The sequence below is a fragment of the Armigeres subalbatus genome, chromosome 1 (assembly GCF_024139115.2).
Source record: "Armigeres subalbatus isolate Guangzhou_Male chromosome 1, GZ_Asu_2, whole genome shotgun sequence".
In the NCBI taxonomy this organism is placed as follows: Eukaryota; Metazoa; Arthropoda; class Insecta; order Diptera; family Culicidae; genus Armigeres; species Armigeres subalbatus.
This window is the reverse complement of record NC_085139.1, coordinates 295002357-295021959: the sequence shown is the minus strand read 5'-3', so window position 1 is coordinate 295021959 and position 19603 is coordinate 295002357. Positions and strand designations below refer to the sequence as shown.

Here is a 19603-nt window from a genome sequence, read left to right as displayed (position 1 = left end):
TTCGTTCTTCACGGTTCACTTTTGTATCATCACTGAAACACTATTCTCTTGGTAATGGAATTATTACTTTTATCACTATTTACACTATTGCCACTTCGATAGATTCCTTTTCTTGATAGTTGGAAATAATCTTTGATCTTTGTTGAAGCATTCTTTGTTTGAGAAAACATTCGACAAAGCTAATCTAAAACTAATTCATTTGGTTTAGAGAGCATACAACATGAGATACGGAATAGTCATCATGATAACACTTTTCTACACCAATATTTGTAGTACTTTTCATTCATACTTGAATGGTTATTATTTTGCAACTAACCATATCAATTATTAATCATATCAATGAAATTTCATATCGATTATTGTAATAATTTACAATCTATAATCGTTTCTCGAGGTAACATAAGAATACTAAAACATAATAGAGAAGGGTGATAAAAAAACCCTCAGTATTTAGAGCTTTGGAGGCCCCATATTTACAAACGCCAATATTGCCAATATTGCACACGTCTGTATCGATTATCGATAAGAAATATTTTTTCAATATGTTTGGGCCTAACCCCCTGAAACATAATTATTTGTGTCGATTAAACTATGAATGATTATATTTTCTGACTTAGAACTATGGTCATTTACCCCGCCCTTGGTTGAGTCGTTATTATTAGGACAGTTCTTGGGTTACATTCGCGATGCCAATATATATAGTAGTCCAATCGTTTACGGATTTCAAGGATGCTTGCGGAAGGGAGGGGGAATTGATTAGTAAAAATTGGAATTTCGACCGAGTGTTTAGAGCAACTTGGTAAATCTAAAATATTAATACAGGGACAGGAAGTTGGGAAGTGGTAGCAATGATAAACCCTCAAAGTAGTGTGAATTATTGTGAATTACCTGCGTGCTCTGCTGCCATCGCTGCCCTCGCGCCGTCGCTCGGTTCTCTGTCGCCAGTCGTCCGGCATTTACGACTTCCTCCGAATGCTTTCTACTGTGAACATAATCTGCCGATTAAGCCCCAGCTGCCCGCGGCCGATCTTCGCTAGTGGCAGTCTCTTGGTACCGCACATCGTTGCCGGCTCTGCTGCTTCGGACGACCATTACTTGATGGCCCGTCATCACGGTGCACTTTCTTTCACAATCCAATGCTGATGCTGCTCGCGTTGAGTTGACCCTCTCTACTCTATCAAATCGTGCCTCTGAGTTCAAAACTGTATGTAGGTACACAGAACCAGAATGTTTGGTGGTTTAAGCGGGTATGATAAATGCAGTGAAACAGGTTGCAGCCGCAACACGAAATCCCGTTCGGAAAGGGGCACACCCTTGTTTTTGCCGGTTTTGAAATCTTGGATCCCGTGGCGAAGGGGAAGAAGGTACAACACAACAGCCAAATGCACATGTCAAACATTCAGATATATCGATTGAAATCATTCATTCACCTTATTCTTGTCATAGGTATTTTTTGTATATGGTATTATGGTAAAATGTGGGTTGTTTTGAAAAGGTTTGAGACTGACAATCAAATTAGCTGGAAGAGCATCTTGCTAAGAAAATTTTGATGGTGTATTTGCTCTAACTCATTAAATATGTGACCGGTGTTGTTTGTAACTTTCAAACACAAACCAAAAATTATCATAGTTTTAGAGCGATTATCAACTGAACACGTAGGTTCAACGGTTATCTACGTGGAATTCGTCAAGTGGTCAACTTTTGTTTGTTATTCTTAACAAAAACATTTTTTATAACCGTACTGTGGAGGAAATTTATTTGCAATCCCTTTGAACGAATTTGGGAGCATGATGGCCAGTTCCGAGTACACTGGAATTGATTTCTTGATAAGAAAATTATTTTGAGCTTTTTAGTGGAATGTTTTCACCTGTCATAAGACGAGTTTAAACAATCCCATTGAATTCCACCACTTAATTGTATCCTGACAGATACCAGTGTCTCGTACTTGACTCGACTCGAAGTCGAGTCAAGTACGAGACACTGAAGACGGCCTTACTGTTGAGGTCGAAATACGTATCTGTCAGGATACAATTAAGTGGTGGAATTCAATGGGATTGTTTAAACTCGTCTTATGACAGGTGATTGATTTCTTGTTGTTGTCTACTAATTTTGAACTTTGCAGTCATACGAATCGTATCGAAAACTGATTTCGATGAACCTGTGGAAAACTTTAATCCGGTGGAAAAAAAGCACAGCATGCGATATTTAAAAATATAAGGTTTGTTGTTAACAAAATGTAGGAATACATTTTTTTAGTGTTGACACTACTTCTGGCCACTACATCCGAAACTGGAAGGAAGTGGTTTTGAGACTTACGTTCAACATCACCAAAGCTATTGGAATCAAATCGAGTAAAAAAACAATTATATGTTTGCCTTTGAACTAATTTTGATCCTTGGTGGTCAGTTTTGGGCACCCAATACTTTCTTTCCTTATCAATCTTCGTCGTTGTTCACGAAAAACATATTGGTTTTAAGAGAAAAAGTTGTACGATCAAACGCCATTTGACCGAATTATTGTTAGGTCGAAGGTCTTCTAGAATTGAACGTTTGGCTGAAACGGTCCATAAGGCCGAAGGAAGTCCATAATGCATAATGCCATTAAATGTCTGAGGGCCATTTGGCATCATGTGTTCGGTACCCTAAAGCCATTTGGCATAACGACCATTTCTATAATCTTTGGAAAGTAGTCGTAAATGGCATGTCCAAAATAAAACTGTATTTGTGATTCTTAATAGTACGCATTTGCATGCAATAAGGCGCCGATGTGCTCAAGAATCGTGAATTCGCCATCGTAGCGCCGCAGGAGGTTTGTTGAAAGAGATCAATGGTTCGAACTTTTAGAAGTAGTCATACCATCTAGCTGCGGCAACACACACGAGTTGAAAACAGCTTTCATAGTGATGGACGATATGCAAGGGCGCGTGATTGGGTGGCGGCCGATCAATGAGAGACTGTGCAGGTTGAAGATCGAAGGTCGGTTCTTCATCTTTAGCATTATCAACGTCCATAGCCCACACTCCGGAAATATTGATGAGGATAAGAACGTACTTTACGCGCAGCTGGGACGTGAGTATGACAGCTGCCCAAGCCTCGTCTTCAAAATCATCATAGGAAAATAGTCTGGGCGGATCCGAGCCCATCATCTGTAGAATTCGGGCCTACTACGGCCTCCAGAAGCAATTTCGGTAAAAAAAAATCAACACCCGCACCAAATATCTCATGTACAAAACGCACATAAGACCGGTAGTACTATACCGACATGAAACATGGACCATGCTCGAGGAGGACTGGTGCTTAGGACCATCTTTGGCGGTGTGCAAAGCGACCGTGTGTGGCGACGAAGGATGAATCTTGAAAGGAGGCTTCAGAGCCTCTTGAAAGAAGGCTTCCGAGCCTCTTCGAAAGAAGCTTTTCAGCCTCTTGAAGGAGGCTTTTGAGCCTCTTCGAAAGGAGGCTTCCGAGCCTCTTGAAAGGATCTTGAAAGGAGGCTTCCGAGCCTCTTGAAAGGAGGCTTCCGAGCCTCTTGAAAGGAGGCTTCCGAGCCTCTTGAAAGGAGGCTTCCGAGCCTCTTGAAAGGAGGCTTCCGAGCCTCTTGCAAGGAGGCTTCCGCGCCTCTTGAAAGGAGGCTTGAGGCCTCTTGAAAGGAGGCTCTGAGGCCTCTTGAAAGGAGGCTCTGAGCCTCTTGAAAGGAGGCTTCCAGGCCTCTTGAAAGGGAGGCTTCTGAGCCTCTTGAAAGAAGGCTTCTGAGGCCTCTTGAAAGGAGGCTTCCAGGCCTCTTGAAAGGAGGCTTCCGAGCCTCTTGAAAGGAGGCTTCCGAGCCTCTTGAAAGGAGGCTTCCGAGCCTCTTGAAAGGAGGCTTCCGAGCCTCTTGAAAGGAGGCTTCCGAGCCTCTTGAAAGGAGGCTTCCGAGCCTCTCCGAAAGGAGGCTTCCGAGCCTCTTGAAAGGATCTTGAATAAAGTCTTCCAATCCTCTTGAAAGGAGGCTTCCGAGCCTCTTGAAAGGAGGCTTCCGAGCCTCTTGAAAGGAGGCTTCCGAGCCTCTTGAAAGGAGGCTTCCGAGCCTCTTGAAAGGAGGCTTCCGAGCCTCTTGAAAGGAGGCTTCCGAGCCTCTTGAAAGGAGGCCTGAGCCTCTTGAAAGGAGGCTTCCAGGCCTCTTGAAGGAGGCTGAGCCTCTTGAAAGGAGGTTTCCAAGCATCTTGAAAGGAGGCTTCCAAGCCTCTTGAAAGGAGGCTTCCAAGCCTCTTGAAAGGAGGCTTCCAAGCCTCAGGAAAGGAGGCTTCCAAGCCTCTTGAAAGGAGGCTTCCAAGCCTCTTGAAAGGAGGCTTCCAAGCCTCTTGAAAGGAGGCTTTCAAGCCTCTTGAAAGGAGGCTTCTAAGCCTCTTGAAGAAGGCTCCCGATCCTCTTGAAGGGAGGCTTCCGAGCCTCTTGAAGGAGGCCTGAGCCTCTTGAAAGGAGGCTTCCAGGCCTCTTGGAAGGAGGCTTCCAGGCCTCTTGGAAGGAGGCTTCCGAGCCTCTTGGAAGGAGGCTTGAGCCACTTGGAAGGAGGTTTCCGTGCCTCTTGAAAGGAGGCTGAGCCTCTTGAAAGGAGGCTTCCGATCATCTTGAAGGGAGGCTTCCGAGCCTCTTGAAAGGAGGCTTCCGAGCCTCTGGGAAGGAGGCTTCCGAGCCTCTGGGAAGGAGGCTTCCGAGCCTCTGGGAAGGAGGCTTCCGAGCCTCTTGAAAGGAGGCTTCCGAGCCTCTTGAAAGGAGGCTTCCGAGCCTCTTGAAAGGAGGCTTCCGAGCCTCTTGAAAGGAGGCTTCCGAGCCTCTTGAAAGAAGGCTTCCGAGCCCCTTGAAAGGAGGCTTCCAAGATTTCCATTTTCAGAAGCATGTATTTTTTCCGGATTAAGGCAAAAAAGTAGATGACTCCTCATTTAGAAGCATGCATTTTCTCGAAATAAGGTAAAAGAGTAGATGACTCCTTCTTTAAAAGTATGCATTTGTCGAGAATAAGGCAAAATAATAGATGATCGCTTCTTTAAAAGTACGCCTTTTTCCGGAAGAAGGCAGAAGACTAGATGACCCAAAATAGTTGATGACTTCTTCTTTAAAAGTTCGCATTTGCCCGGAATAAGGCAAACGTGTAAATGACTCCTTCTTTAAAATTATGCATTTACCCGGAATAAGGCAAAAGAGGAGATGATCCTTTCTTTAAAAGTACGCCTTTTTTCGGAAGAAGACAGAAGACGAGATGACCCATTCTTCAAAAGAACGCATTCGTCCGGAACAAGCGATTACACATTTAAATTATCAATTGATAAAATGCGAATCGTTTGAAAATTGCATTTGAGTCATCGTTTGATACCATCATTTGAGAAGTCCATACCAAATTTTCAAAACGACTTATCCGTTTTTGTAAACAAAGAATCAAACGCCGATTTGTCGAATCTGAGAGCACTCCCACGCAAACCAACACCATCAACACATAGGTGAAGACTTCGGCTACCTGTCGATGGTGTTAGTTTTCGTGGGAGTGCTCTAAGATTCGACAAATCGACGTTTGTATCTTTGTTTACAAAAGCAGATACTTACTTGATACTTGATGGGCTACAGCTCTTCGATGAACCTACGCCGAATGGAGTATCCTTCTCCACTGGACTCGATCAAACTCTTCAAACAAACAGATAAGTCGTTTTAAAAATTTGGTATTGCAGTTATCGCCGGCGACAACTCGCCTACTGTTCTCACCTGAAAAAATTTCACGTAAAAACTGCAATCATTATCTATTTTTCTTTATTATGCCAAACGATCGTTATGCCAAATGGTCCCTGGCTTTTCAATTCGTTATGCCAAATGGCATTATGCCATTTGGGGTAGCCCCGTGAGTCTTACCTCACTTAGATTACTCGTTTTATAAGAAGTGTGTTTTGCATAAGATACATAGCTGAAAAATACTTTAGTTTGCCATACTCTACGAACATAAAATTTTATTTTCAAATTTAGTGACAATAAAGCACTAATAAACGAAAATTTCTGCATTCAAATGTATACGATGCTCAAAAACGGCACTGATCCATATTGCCCCAGGCCCCACCTTACCCTACAACGAATAGCTTTGGTGATGTTGGACTGTATAAAAGAACCTTAGAATCACTTTCATCAATATTTCCAGAAGACCAGTTTGGCTTCAAGGCTCCTTTTTATTCATTGTCACGCTGTTATTCATAAATCATTGCTAATTTTGTTAATACTACAATCATGGCGCTTAGCCTGCAGAAAAACACGAGTGATCAAGTATAACATGACATTTACCAGAACAAGGCTCGGCCGTTCTAGTTTCCTAAACTAACATAGCTTACAACGAACAAGCGAGTAACAACAGAGGTCCCTTCTAGCTCATAATGAAATAATTAAAAATATGTTAAATTTTATTGCGCGCACACACACAAACACACATCCAAACATGCACGCATATTCATTCGAAGGAATAGAACTCGAACAAGCTTTTCACACAATCCACGGATTAGTTGTCTATTTGATAGACACAACAAATTGGATAGTAGCGATAAAGCAACTGTTGTCTAAAAGGCAACCCGTCGTGGTCACGCCACAAAGCTTTTTTTTCTCTTCAATTCGATGGGCAAACATGATACCATGACGAAAGATGGATTCAATCGTGTTCCCTGTCCATAGAATAAATTAACAGATACCATACTTATATCGGAATCGTGGGCTTCCTGTGTATAACATATGAATCAGTTTTAAAACTAAACGATCCCTCTACTGCCATCACCATAATTGAGCTCATTTTCAGTCTCATTGAACCGCAATTTATCGCTAACTTGAAGCTCGTTTTTTCTGACTTCTCGTACATACCACACAGCGTTATAATAACGCCGGTGTGTATTGACGCGGTAACGCTGCGTTACTGCCTCTTTTCGTTGCACACCTGCGTCCTTTAAACGACGCGTGCACGCAATACTAACAAAACCCAGATTAATCCACATAGCGTTGGTGGTGCCTTTCTCGCACATTATAAAAATGATTAGGGAGATGCATTTTACTATTTCCATCAAAATATTGTTGTAGACATACACACACATACAGACATCAGCTCAATTCGCCGAACTGAGTCGATTGGTCTATAGCACTATGGGTCTCCGAACCTTCTATCAAAAGTTCAATTATGGAATGATCCAATAGCCTTTACGTATACTTACTTGAAAGGCAAAAATAGTATAAAATACCGCCAATACTATAAAAAACCGTACCAAGCATACCTTAATTTTGACTCATTCAAACTTCAGTTTCACAAACATGAACTCAACTAATCTACGGAAGAAAACAACAGTCTAAGAACCACGTGATGCCTCCCTCCCGTCGTTCATCGAATAGAATTATAGATCATGATATAATTGGTAATGAGTAGTTAGGAAATTGATACTCTGCGTCGCAGCCTACAGTCTGGACATATAACCTTTTAGTTCATCACTAGAACGAACGAACGAACTCGTCCATAACTTTCGTCCCTCATCGATGCGGACATGGCCGCCGTCACCCGTCGGAGAACGCAAGAGGAAAAGCAAAAATTCGAGTGTCTCTTACCTTCGCTCGGCTGGCTACTAAAGCTAGAATTGAGAGAATTGAAGCTTGTGGCAGCGCCAGTATTGCTACCGCCATCGCCGGTCCCACTTCCGTGGGGAGTGATCCGCCCCCCGGGAAGACCTCCACCGATGCCGACCACGCTGGCTACCATTTCTCCTCCACCGACCAGCGGGCCGGCGTCATGGCCAGCGGGCACGGCGGCCGATAGCGATCCGAAGAAGGAACTACCGGTCATCGCCGTGGTCGTGGTGGACGCCGCCGTCAGGGCCGTGTGGTGTCCCTTGGGGGTGTAGGTGAAGTTGTGCGTTTCGCTCTTCTTACCCGCGGAGGTGATGAATATTTGTACTACCACCGGTTCGACGATGTCCTGGGTGACGTACGCCGGAACGGTGCAAATCAGGTGCGTCTGTGTGATGGGCGAGAAAATATCGGGAAGCATGAGTCACAACGTACGAAATCTACTAGCGAAGATAGTTTTTGCGTGACGAACTCACCTGCTGAAGGTATTCCTTGTCGGGAACAACCGCCTGCTCCCACGGTATGCTACTGATGGGGGTCTTGCTCGTTCCTAGTGGGGCTTTTCGCCGCTGGAACACGACCTTGGTGTCCTTCAGGAAATTTTTGCCGATTATGAACATTTCGAGGCCACCCTCGGCGGGGCAGGAGACTAGAGACTTTTTGCATATTTCAGGGACGCCCGGTGGTTGCGCTGTGAAGAGGAGAATGACAATAGTTAGATAAGGGTTCAAATTTTTGAGGGTTTCTTGAAACTAAATGGAAGAAATGGGTATTATTGGGCACTGGGCAGACAGATTATTACAAATTTAGTTGACCACAGCTAGTAAAGTTCTTTTTGACTGTGCATGGGGATTCTTGAACGTTGTTTTGAAATTGTAATTTTTAAGTTGCAATTTCCAACTAAGACAGTTTCTAAAAAGCCATCTAAGAATAGCAAACCTTCATGATAGCAATAAAACGAAAGCGTATACCGTTAGGCATAGGGACGTTAGGCATAAAATGCCCCGAAGAAAAACGCATGAAGTACGTCAATTATGACTAACGTACTTATGTTTTATGCTGTGGACTTGAACAAAAAGAGTAGTGTTTCAATCGCATCTTCATTATGTTATTGCTCTTGTTGGAGTCAACAAAACCAGTTAACACACGACCACAATTTTTATCGAATATAAAGTAATGAAAAGCAACTAGACTAGTGAGTTGCCTTTCTCGTACACCAAGGCGTAACGAAAAGGCTATATATTTACTTCAAAGACGATTTTATGATAAAAGGCTCGGAAACCCATAGTGTTATATTCCAAGCGACTCAGCTCGACGTAGAGATGATGTCTGTCTGTATGTATGTGCGCAAAATAAAACTCACTCATGTTTTAGGAACTTATTTTGAACCCGTTTGCTTGCAGCAAGTTGCATTCGACAAAAGTTCGTTTCCCATTGTTTCCTATTGGAAATTAGCCAGATCGAACTATGGGACTAAAAGTTATGGCAAAAATACGATTTACATACAAAAAAAACACGCTATAAAAATTTCATTCAATTTTTTTAGTATATCTAATAAACGAGAAAGGCTCAAACATCACTAGATGGATCAATCAGGGTTTTTTCATCAAGATAATATGAATTTATTATCATGAGGTAGAAAAAGGAACAGTCCCCTTAATACAAAACACGTTCAAATAAAAAAAAATCAGCCCATCATAAAATCTCGATTGATCTACAATTATGTGTATTTGCTATCTTCAATTATTTCACCCATACATCTACTGCGAAAGCCGGTTCCAATCGCAAAACAGTGAGGCCTTGAACAGGTTTTCGTGTGTATATACCACATTCCTCTAGCCATTATCGAAAATTTTGCTTTCGAATCGTATTCGCAGCAGTATTCCTATATATAGGAGGCTCGTCGACCGACGGGCCTCCAGTTATTATGCTTTCTTGTTTTGCTAGTTGCATTCGTCGGGCGCTGCCCTGTGGCGATGGGTTTATGTTTTTTTAACGTCTTTAAATAACTTTCATCGAATCAGTTCGGAGCACGTGTGCACAGAACGTGTGTCTTTCACTGGTATCGCATCCTACGTAACCGGGCCACTGCCGCCTCGCAGCTTAGCGTTTATTAAGCATTTTCACAGTTATTAACTGCGCTAGAAATCCACTAGAAAAATGTAGCTTTCATGTATTTGTACCTAGCTAGCATGTTAACCTGAGCATGAAACAGGGAAGTGGTAAACACCCGAAAATGTTCCAAACCGGACCGAGATTTGGACTTAGCCAACCTCTCAGCATGGTTTGCTTTGCAGCCACGCAGTTTATGAACACATTCTGGTTGTGCACGCGATAATTGATAACGCATTTCAGCTGTTTGTTACTGCATCTGCTATATTCAAGCAACATAAATTTTCTTGGCTTCCGTTGTTTGTTTTTTAACTTTTCGAGCATAACAGTTCCTGAGGGGCTTTACGATATTTTAAGTCGGAACCATTCTCAAGCGCAAAACGCAAGACTAAAATTAATCGAGCTGTTGGGCAGTGAATAGAATATGCATTACGTAAAGCTTGAATTCGCATGTTTTAGACAAATTAGAAAATGTATCGATTTTGCATGACACTTTTAACATTTTTATAACGCTTCTGTAGAATTTCCTGCTGCGATAAGTTTGAGTTATTTATGGATGACGTCCATTCCTGTCATTTTCAATAAAACTGATTGAAGCCAATCACAGGATTGTTACGGAGATCCAGAAATATTTTCCGTGCCAAATCCGCGCGACCCAGAACTAAATACATACTAAGTATATACACGTGTAATATTATTTTACTACTTCGCCACCACTACTTCGGCATGATCTGCCTAGGATCTGACGTATAACACGCGTCAATACCGAAGCTCCATTACTGGCCAGGCATTATGTTGCTGTGTACCGTTCTCAAAGTTCTATGCAAAGTTATCCTAGCCCTGATTCAGGAGAAGATTGATGCGACTCTCCGGCGGCAGCACGCTCCGGATCATTCTGAATCAGGTCCACGAATTCCAAGAGTCCTTTTACTTGGTATTCATTGACTACGAAAAAGCTTTCGACCGTCTCAATCACGAGAATATGTAGGGCGCCCTGAGACGCAAGAGGGTTCCTGAGAAAATTATCGGCCTCATCGAAGCACAGTACGAGGCCTTTTCGTGTAGAGTGCTGCACATCGTGTAGAGTGCTGCACGGTCCTGTCCGACCCTATCCGGGTCGTAGCTGGTGTGAGGCAAGGATGTATTCTATCACCGTTACTGTTCCTCATCGTAATCGACGAGATTCAGGTAGATGCGATTGACCGTGAACCAAACTGCGGGTTGTTATGGCAGCCTATAACCATGGAGCACCTAAACAACTTCGAATTGACTGATGACGTTGCACTCCTCGCGCAACGGCGCTCTGATATGCAGAGTAAGCTCAACGACCTTGCCGAGCGCTCCTCTTCGGCAGGTTTAGTCATCAACGTCAACAAAACCAAATCGTTCCAGTTTCACAGTAACCGGGCAACCAGTGGAGAATGTTGACAGCTTCCAATATCTTGGTAGCCAAATGGCGGCGGTACCAAGATCAACGGCGGTACCAAGATCAACATAGGCGCACGGATCAAGAAAGCAAGGGCTGCCTTTGCGAGTTTAAGAAATATCTGGAAAAACAGGCAGATAAGTGAACGCACCAAAATACAAATTTTTAACTCTAACGCGAAATCTGTGCTGTTATACGCTAGCGAAACATGGTGTGTATCAGTGGAGAACACTCAACGGCTGCAGGTGTTCATTAACAGATGCCTGCAGTAATCGGGCCTGGTGGCCTCACAACTGGATCTCAAACAACGAGCTCCATCGTTGTTGTCACCAGAGGCCGATAGCAACAGAAATTCTGGATCGGAAGTGGGGCTGGGTCGGCCACACTCTACGTAGGGGCAGAAACGAAATCTGTAAACAAGCATTAGACTGGAACCCAGCGGGACATTGCAGCAGAAGCAGACCCAGAGGCTCATGGCGGCGGAGCCTCAATAAAGAAATAAAAGAAGTCGACCGAAATCTAACCTGGCAACAGATTAAAGCGATAGCCGGGCAACGCTCAGGATGGAGATCTTTCAAGTCGGCCCTTTGCACCACCAGAGGTGTACAGGATCCATAAGTAAAGTAAGGGGACTTGGACATTAATTTACAATGTTGTGAAAACTCATATGTGAATATGTACATCATGTGGAAGATATTGATTTGGAAAATGTATTGGAGGTAACCACTTTCCCTTGGATGGGACTCGAACCCATGACCCTACAGTACGCTAGATTGGTGCTTTAAGCAACTAAGCTACGAAGGACCTCCTTCGGCCTTCGCAACCTAGCGGCTACTGAACGAGCTCGAGATTCCCAAATTGAACGCATAGTCAAATCACTCGCAATCCATTTCTCAAGCTAACACTTCCACATGTGTGTAGTACACTTTCACATTACAGGAGCGTGAGTATTTAGAATGTCTGGCGGCTATATACATTCTTCATCAGCAACTGCACTGATCAAGTGAGGTTGTGTAAGCTATTTGCCAGTCGGTCGTCAAGCTCAGACCCGATCGCATTACGTAGGCAAGAGCACGCAACTCAGGTTCAGTTCAATCAAAGTTAATTGCCTATTTCCGGGGGTTAAACCACCCGACTTGGACATTAATTTACAATGTTGTGAAAACTCATATGTGAATATGTACATCATGTGGAAGATATTGATTTGGAAAATGTATTGTAGGTAACCCCTGTAAAACAGTCTGGTGAACACGCTACCGCTCAGCTTCGAGACGTGCAGACGTGTTTCCGATTGCGCTCTTGGAAAGTCATGTGATCGATTACAATTACAGTGGTTAAAGTTCGATTTCCGTGCCGCGTCGCGCGTTTTAGTGATCCGCGATGAGACGAGCAAATACTTTTCGTATTGACTATTCAAGTATCCCGGTGAAGCCGTCATTCGAAAAGGTTCACGGCTTTTGTCGCACGGTACTCGGCCTGCAGAAAGAAGAAGTGTTGAGATTGAGACTACACTGCCATAGAGGTGCACAATGTGCTTTCGCCAAGGTTGATAACCTGGCGCTCGCACAACGAATAGTGCAAGAACATGATGAGAAGCATGAAGTGGAGCACACGGGGAAGAAGCACAAGCTTCGCATCACCATGGCAGATGAATGTGTAGAGGTTAAAGTGCACGACCTACCAGAAAACGTACCCGAAGAATTTTTTTTAAATGCGTTCGGTTAAGTGTTTTCGCGGCGAGAGCTAACGGATATGGGTTCGAGTTCGATGAAATACCGCTTGGCATTTGGTCGGCCCGAATGCTACTCCATCGGAACATCGATTCGTGGGTAAGGATCGATGGAAAGCAGGCCTACATTGTTTACAAGGGACAAATCGTCTCTTGTAAATACTGCAAGAGCAAGTGCATACTGGCGTATCGTGTGCCCAGAACAAAAAGCTGCTAGTCCAGAAGACCTATGCGAACGTGGCGAAGCAAACTGGGCCATGACAAGAAGGCGAACGGTTCAAAACCTCCGAGCGCCAAACCAGTAGGTCAGCGTTCTGTGGCTCCACCACCAGCATTGGTGGAAGCTTTCTCCTAGCTTTCTCCCTTTCTCGTTTTCGCGAATGTGGACCACACGAGGGAGGTATCCGAAAATTGCCTAGACCGGCACCGGGAATCGAACCCAGCCACCCTCAGCATGGTCTTGCTTTGTAGCCGCGCGTCTTACCGAAAAAATTATTATACAAGTGCGAAATTGTATATTTTAAATTGCATACAAGTGCGAAAAAACAGAATCCGATAGGCAGCCCCCACAGAAAATTGATGATTCTCGCTTGGTTCTCGCTCATTTTGTATTGGAGTCCGCACAGCTGTGTATAATAAGTTGAAATGCATCATCAAAACCAGTCCTCGCGTTTGGAGCCTTTAAAAAAAATATCCCCAAATCAGTTCTTTATCACGACAACTTGCGAAAAAAAGTCTTTCGTGATATGCTACATATCGTTTATGTATACAGAAGTGAGAGCCTTTGTCATTCTTGACGGCAGGGGGCGAACAGTTTGTTGAACAATGACTGGAAGATGCCACGATGAAAAAGTCTTTCATTAAAGAACTGGAGGCTCGTGCTACAGATATTCCGGAAGGTGTCAGTGTGGAAGGCCAATGGATCGCCATCAAAAGAACGTCTTCATCGCCACCAGAGAGAATAAACTGGGCGAAATGCGCACCCAGAGAAAACAATGAATCACCGATGAGACCTGGAAGCGAAGATAAGAAAAAGTGGCGATAGAGCGAACAAAAACCAGAGGAGCCAAGGTCTTAGCCCGTCAACGATATTCGACTCTGAAAAAGGAAGTGAAACGCTCAACGTTGACGGGCCAAGCGAACGTGGGCGGACTCTCTAGCCGCCGAAGGAAAGAGAACCGCAGCAACCGAGGACATTTCTAGACCAACATTTGAAAAGGGCGTAACAGCCAAAATTTATTCCTTCTGATTCTTCGTCCACATATATAGCTATATATGTAGACGAAGAATCAGAAGGAATAAATTTTGACTGTTACGCCCTTTTCATATGTTGTTCTAGATTTGCCTCCTCTACGATATTTCACGACGCTTAAGCGGGGCGGAGATGATTGCAAAGATGCCTGTTAAAGGCACGACTGGTAAGCAACTGACCGAACTGATGGTGCAAATACCTAATAGTTTGTTTTGTGCGTACAGAAAAGGTAATTCGTATGCTCTTTTTGTGATTATAACAGGATAAGTAAGAGGCATTAAGCTTCCGTGCAAAATTTTCATTTAATTTAACCTTTATTACCTAACACAGCATCCCGTGAAGCCATAGTTCTACCTTCCTATAACTTCGCGTGCCAAACTGTTGTTGTTCATTTCTGCTTGCCCCATTTCTTTTACTCACTCTGTGTATCGTGTAGTGTGTTGATGCATGTTGAGAGTTTGAGACCACTGCTGTGTAGAGGATGGAGTGCGGAAAGTGCAACGTGGGGATCGCAATCAAGGATTTCCCACTGTGTCGTTTTCAATGTGGGAAATACTTTCATGCCCGCTGCTCTCCTATTGAAGGAAATCACAAATTCAAAGTAGCTCTCGGGGTCAAAAGCAACCCCACATGACGGTATTGTGTATTTGCACAAATCGAGTTTTCAAACATAGTGAATAATTTCTGTTCCGTCTGGTCAATATGTACCCGGAAATTAGGCATTAAACTTTGATTGAACTTAAAAATCATAGTTTAAACATATTTAAAGAATAGCACCGGTAAAAAAAGATATTTTAGTTACTAGATAAAGATTGTCGCTTCGGTTCCCTTTGTTCTGCTGTCCGAAACATGTGTGGTACATACCTCCCAAATCGTATGGATTTTCCTTCTTTGACATTTAGCTCCCCTATCCTCGCCAGCAAAAGATGTTCCGGACAGCGACGACAGCGACAATCTTTATCTAGTAACTAAAATATCTTTTCCGGTAAACCATAGTCGGGAGTGAACTGAGAAAAAGAAAAACGCTCATACTGTTTTCGATCACCAATCAGTATATACCTCCCGATATTCTAAGCAATTTGGGATCGACGCATGTTTTTCTGATGTAATTCCACAACAGGTTTTTTTTTACTTTTCTTTTATTAATTGTTAAAACCAATTCAAACCTGACCAATTATTTACATTTGCGAATTGCTGCCATTATCGACGAAATCATCTGCAACGCACGTGCAGGGATTCGACTAGAGTCAGTTAAAATTTGCTTCTTCATGCCTGGGAAAAAATATAGGTTTTCTAATGACGGCAATTTTAATTGATTATTTTAGCACTGACGTTATCTTCGCAAATGCTTCTTCTCTACTCCAGGCAGGCAATCACCGGATCATCTACGCAAGCCGAAAATCTACTGGAGGAGAATGGTGGTTTAAAAAATATGAGAGGTACCAAATGCGAATTATGATGAAGGTGAATCTGCACGCATTTTGATTAAAATAAATTTTTTTTTTTTTTTCATTCGACAGCCAACGTTCGTTGCGATCGGTCGACTTTGTTTCTGTAACAAAGCTCAAAAAATCCCTTTGTTTGTTCCGCTTTTGAAAGTGCTAGTCCTACGCCATAGGAGAGATTTAGTGTCGACAATACCCCTTGCGTCGTGTACATATTACCTGTTAGGCTAAGCAAACCACGTGGTGCAAAGAAGGATTGGGGATCCACGTGGTGTTGGATTGGGGATCAGCTTGAGCGGGGATTACCGCCCACCCCTCCCCGTTTCACCAGCATGCCACTGGTAAACGGCAAGCTATCCCACATAGGGAATACAGACCCCGGTGGTGGTGGTGCTGCAACAACCCAGAAGAATGGTGAGTACTGCGGAGCTCGTCTCCCATGGTACAGGACAACTGCAGTTCCAGAAAATGGGAGCAGTAAACGGCAGTTTACCGCAAGATCCTTTCTTGCTACGTGCATCTGTTGAGATAGGTTGGGAGGGCGAAATCGAAGGTGCTTACAAAGAAAATCGCGGCTCCTCGTATGTTTTGAAAGTCCGAAATCAAGAGCAGTTCAACAAACTGCTCAATCTAAACAAATTCGTAGACGGCACCCAAATTTCAATCGTTGCACACTTAATTCTAAATCAATCGAAGTGCGTCGTATCCAATTATGACTCGATTGGCTTAGACGACCAGTACCTGAAGAAACAATTGCTATCTCAAGAGGTAATGGATCTGCGACGTATCCAGCGCCGTCAACCCGATGGAAGTTTCGAGAACACATCTACCATAATTATCGCCATAAATGGAACTGTAATTTCCCTGCATTATCGATTTTGGTTGGACAAGATGCCGAACGAGTAATTTTTACCCTTCCCATAAGCAATGTTTTCGTTGCTGGTAATTGTACAAACAGCACATATTGCAAATCAAGTTGCTAGTGCAAGCAAGGACAGTGTAATTGGAGAATTAAGACACACGATCAGACAACTACAAGCAGACTCAAAAGCAAAGGACCAGAAAATCGCCGAAATGGAGCGTGCCCTCCTTAAAGGCGGTGTCGAGGATCGAATGGAAAAGACTAAAAAACATGGCACCATTGAGGACCTCGTGAGCTAAGTGGCCGCGCTTTCCCGTACAGTAGTGTAGTTAGCACTAGTTGAAAAAGACAGAATCATCGCGGAACTTCAAACAATAAAACACGTTAGAAATATGACGGAAGTTGAATCTGGAGTCTATTTAGTTGTGGGCGAAGAAACTCAACAGTCTGGCATTTCTCATACGCAACACTCCGAAGTGTCATACATCGCCCCCACAATCGCGAGTCCAACAGTTACCGAGCAAGTTGACACATTCGACTATTTCAAACACAGCGATGATAACGAAGTTAATGAGTCAACTGAGCAAACCTGCATACTCACTACTCAGGATCGTAACAACACCTTACCCGGAAGACGACGCGGGAATCATAAATAATGGTTCTGCTGCATCTGAACCCCCACCTTCAGCGCTACTGCAGATGAAAATCGGAGCACATAACACCCCAAAAAGAACGAGAGAAATAATATGATCCGTCGGAAAAATCCAATACGTAGCTGCCATAAGCCTACCGTTGCCAAATACGTAAGCAATATAGTAGCACGGCCACCTATCACGGAAGCCGAAGCCACTAATGCGGCCGTTTACGATGCCCTTCTCCGTGCACGTGACGAACAATCAGAACCCATCAGACCAGATACATCAAGTTTTATCAGAAGAAGCTTAAACTCTTTTTCTTCCTAGCCTGCTGCGAGTGTCATGGCGGGACACGCAACGGATAGGGCTCCAGGGAAGGCTGCATCCCTCATTATTCCTGCAACTCCTTCATATGTACCAGCTGCTGATTTCGTAACGAGGCCTGTGCTCGGCGGAGCTTGGTCGAAATCCGCAAACAATCGTATCGAACCTAAAAAACCGCTTAAAGACAGTGATAGAATCGATCCCAGAACCGTTTATCATGTTTGGCGACTGTAATGGACATCACCAGGTATGGGGAAGCCTACGCTCTAATGCTCGTTCCTCTATAGTAGCTGAACTGGTAAGTTCTTGTGGACTTACCATTCTTAACGATGGATCTCCTACATTCAACAGAGGACAAGTGGAAACAGCGATCGATATAACTTTCACTTCTCCCACATTACTCAATCGACTGTTTTGGTCAGCCGGCACAGACCACTTGGGGAGTGACCACATCCCCATTACCGTACACTTGAACACAACACCTTCGGAAATATCTCGACGACCCCGATGGTTATATGAGCAAGCCAATTGGGAGGTTTTCAAAAACTCTCTTGACTGCGCGATTAAAAGCTGTTAGCAGATGCAAATCTACATTCGTAGCAACCCATGACATATGTTTAATATTTGTAATTGCAATATACTAATTCATTACTAGTTTGTCCGTTACCTAGAACACACGCGTCTTTTATTAGCTCTGCCCAAAAGGTTATGGGCCCAGAGAAACGTACCTAGCGGATGCGGAAGTGAAAAAAGTTAGATTGGAGTGAAAAATGCCTAGGGTCCGTAGAAGTGGGGGATCCGGTGATGGCGTACAAGAAGAAGCACAGCCGCAGAGTTTCAACACACAGAGCCACCCTCAAATTGAGCGGCTGGTTGGTCGCGAGAACTGGAGAACGTGGAAGTTTGCAGTCAAGACCTATCTGGAAGTGGAAGATCTCTGGGAAGCGGTGGAGCCGAAACTCAATCCAGACGGAACAATCCCAGCTGTAGATGCAAGGAAGGACAGGATAGCGCGAGGTAAAATAATACTGCTGATCGATCCGGTGAACTATATTCACGTCGAAGAAGTCAAAACGGCGGCGGAAGTCTGGACGAAGCTGAGAAACACCTTCGAAGACACTGGTTTGACCCGCCAGTGGGCATTACTACACAAGCTCATCACGACGAATTTGCAGAACTCTGAATCGATGGAGGCGTATGTAAATCGGATGATTTCGACTGCTCACCAGCTGATTGGAATCGGTTTTCCTCTTGACGACCGATGGATTGGTATGCTGCTGTTGGCGGGGCTACCGCAGGAATATCGGCCCATGGTGATGGGACTGGAAAATTCGGGAATACAGATAACAGGTGACATCATCAAAACCAAGTTTCTCCAGGAGACGGATTTGTCAGCGCCTACTATGGAACCGGCGTTTATTTCGGCAAAGAAATATTCACACGGTTACCATAGCAACGCGAGTACCAACGTAAAGGGTAAAGGACCGAGATGTCGACGTTGTGAAAAATATGGTCACATAGCGAAAAATTGTCAAGCTAAATTACCACCGAAGCGAAATCAACAAGAAAAGAAAGGAGATGCTTTTTGCACTGTGCTGTCTGTTCGTGGAGCTGCCACGGACAACAATTGGTATTTTGATTCGGGATCTGCCAAACATCTTACCAACAACGGAAGTCTGTTAGAAAACATGTGTGAAGCGGAAGGCAGTATCTACGCGGCTAACAAAAATTTGATGAAAATTGTTGCGGAAGGATCTGTCAAGCTACAGCCCAGCTGTAATCCAGATACGATCGAAGTGCAAAACGTCGAGCTGATTCTAGAACTGGCTGTAAATCTTCTGTCAGTAGGTAAGATTGTTGACCAAGGTCATACTATTACCTTTAGAAAAACTGGTTGCGAAGTCATAAACCCCAGCGGAAAATTAATCGCTACTGGATGCCGTTCGAATGGGTTGTTTAAGTTAGAGCAAAAGTACTCTGAAGTGCTGACGTGTTCATCTCAAGCGACTGCCAAGCTGTGGCATCAACGCATGGGACATCTGATCCCTGGAGGATTGGCAAAACTCAAGAATGGACTTGCAAGCGGTGTCAACTACGATGGCACAAATGGTGGAAGTTGCAAAATTTGTGCCGTTGGAAAGCAAACACGATTGCCCTTCAAACACGTTGGATCACGGGCCAAGGAGGTACTCGAACTGGTCCACTCAGACATTT

At 43.9% G+C, this 19603-nt stretch overlaps 2 protein-coding genes across 6 annotated transcripts in view; both read right to left on the bottom strand.

Moving 5' to 3' along the window:
- LOC134207752 (uncharacterized) overlaps positions 1 to 935 on the bottom strand; it is a 61551-nt gene extending 60616 nt beyond the window's left edge. Inside the window, exon 1 of the mRNA XM_062683620.1 lies at positions 889 to 935. Within this exon, the coding sequence (XP_062539604.1) occupies positions 889 to 907 (19 nt within the window). The 5' untranslated portion in view covers positions 908 to 935. The remainder of the gene's footprint in view (positions 1 to 888) is intronic.
- Positions 1 to 19603, bottom strand: part of LOC134207749 (nuclear factor of activated T-cells 5) — a 263107-nt gene that overhangs the window by 77500 nt on the left and 166004 nt on the right. For all 5 annotated transcript variants that reach the window (XM_062683613.1, XM_062683615.1, XM_062683612.1 and 2 more), the window contains 2 exons: positions 8081 to 8295; positions 7587 to 7992 (listed from right to left, as the gene is read on the bottom strand). In XM_062683613.1, coding sequence (XP_062539597.1) covers positions 7587 to 7992; positions 8081 to 8295 — 621 coding nt within the window. The remainder of the gene's footprint in view (positions 1 to 7586; positions 7993 to 8080; positions 8296 to 19603) is intronic.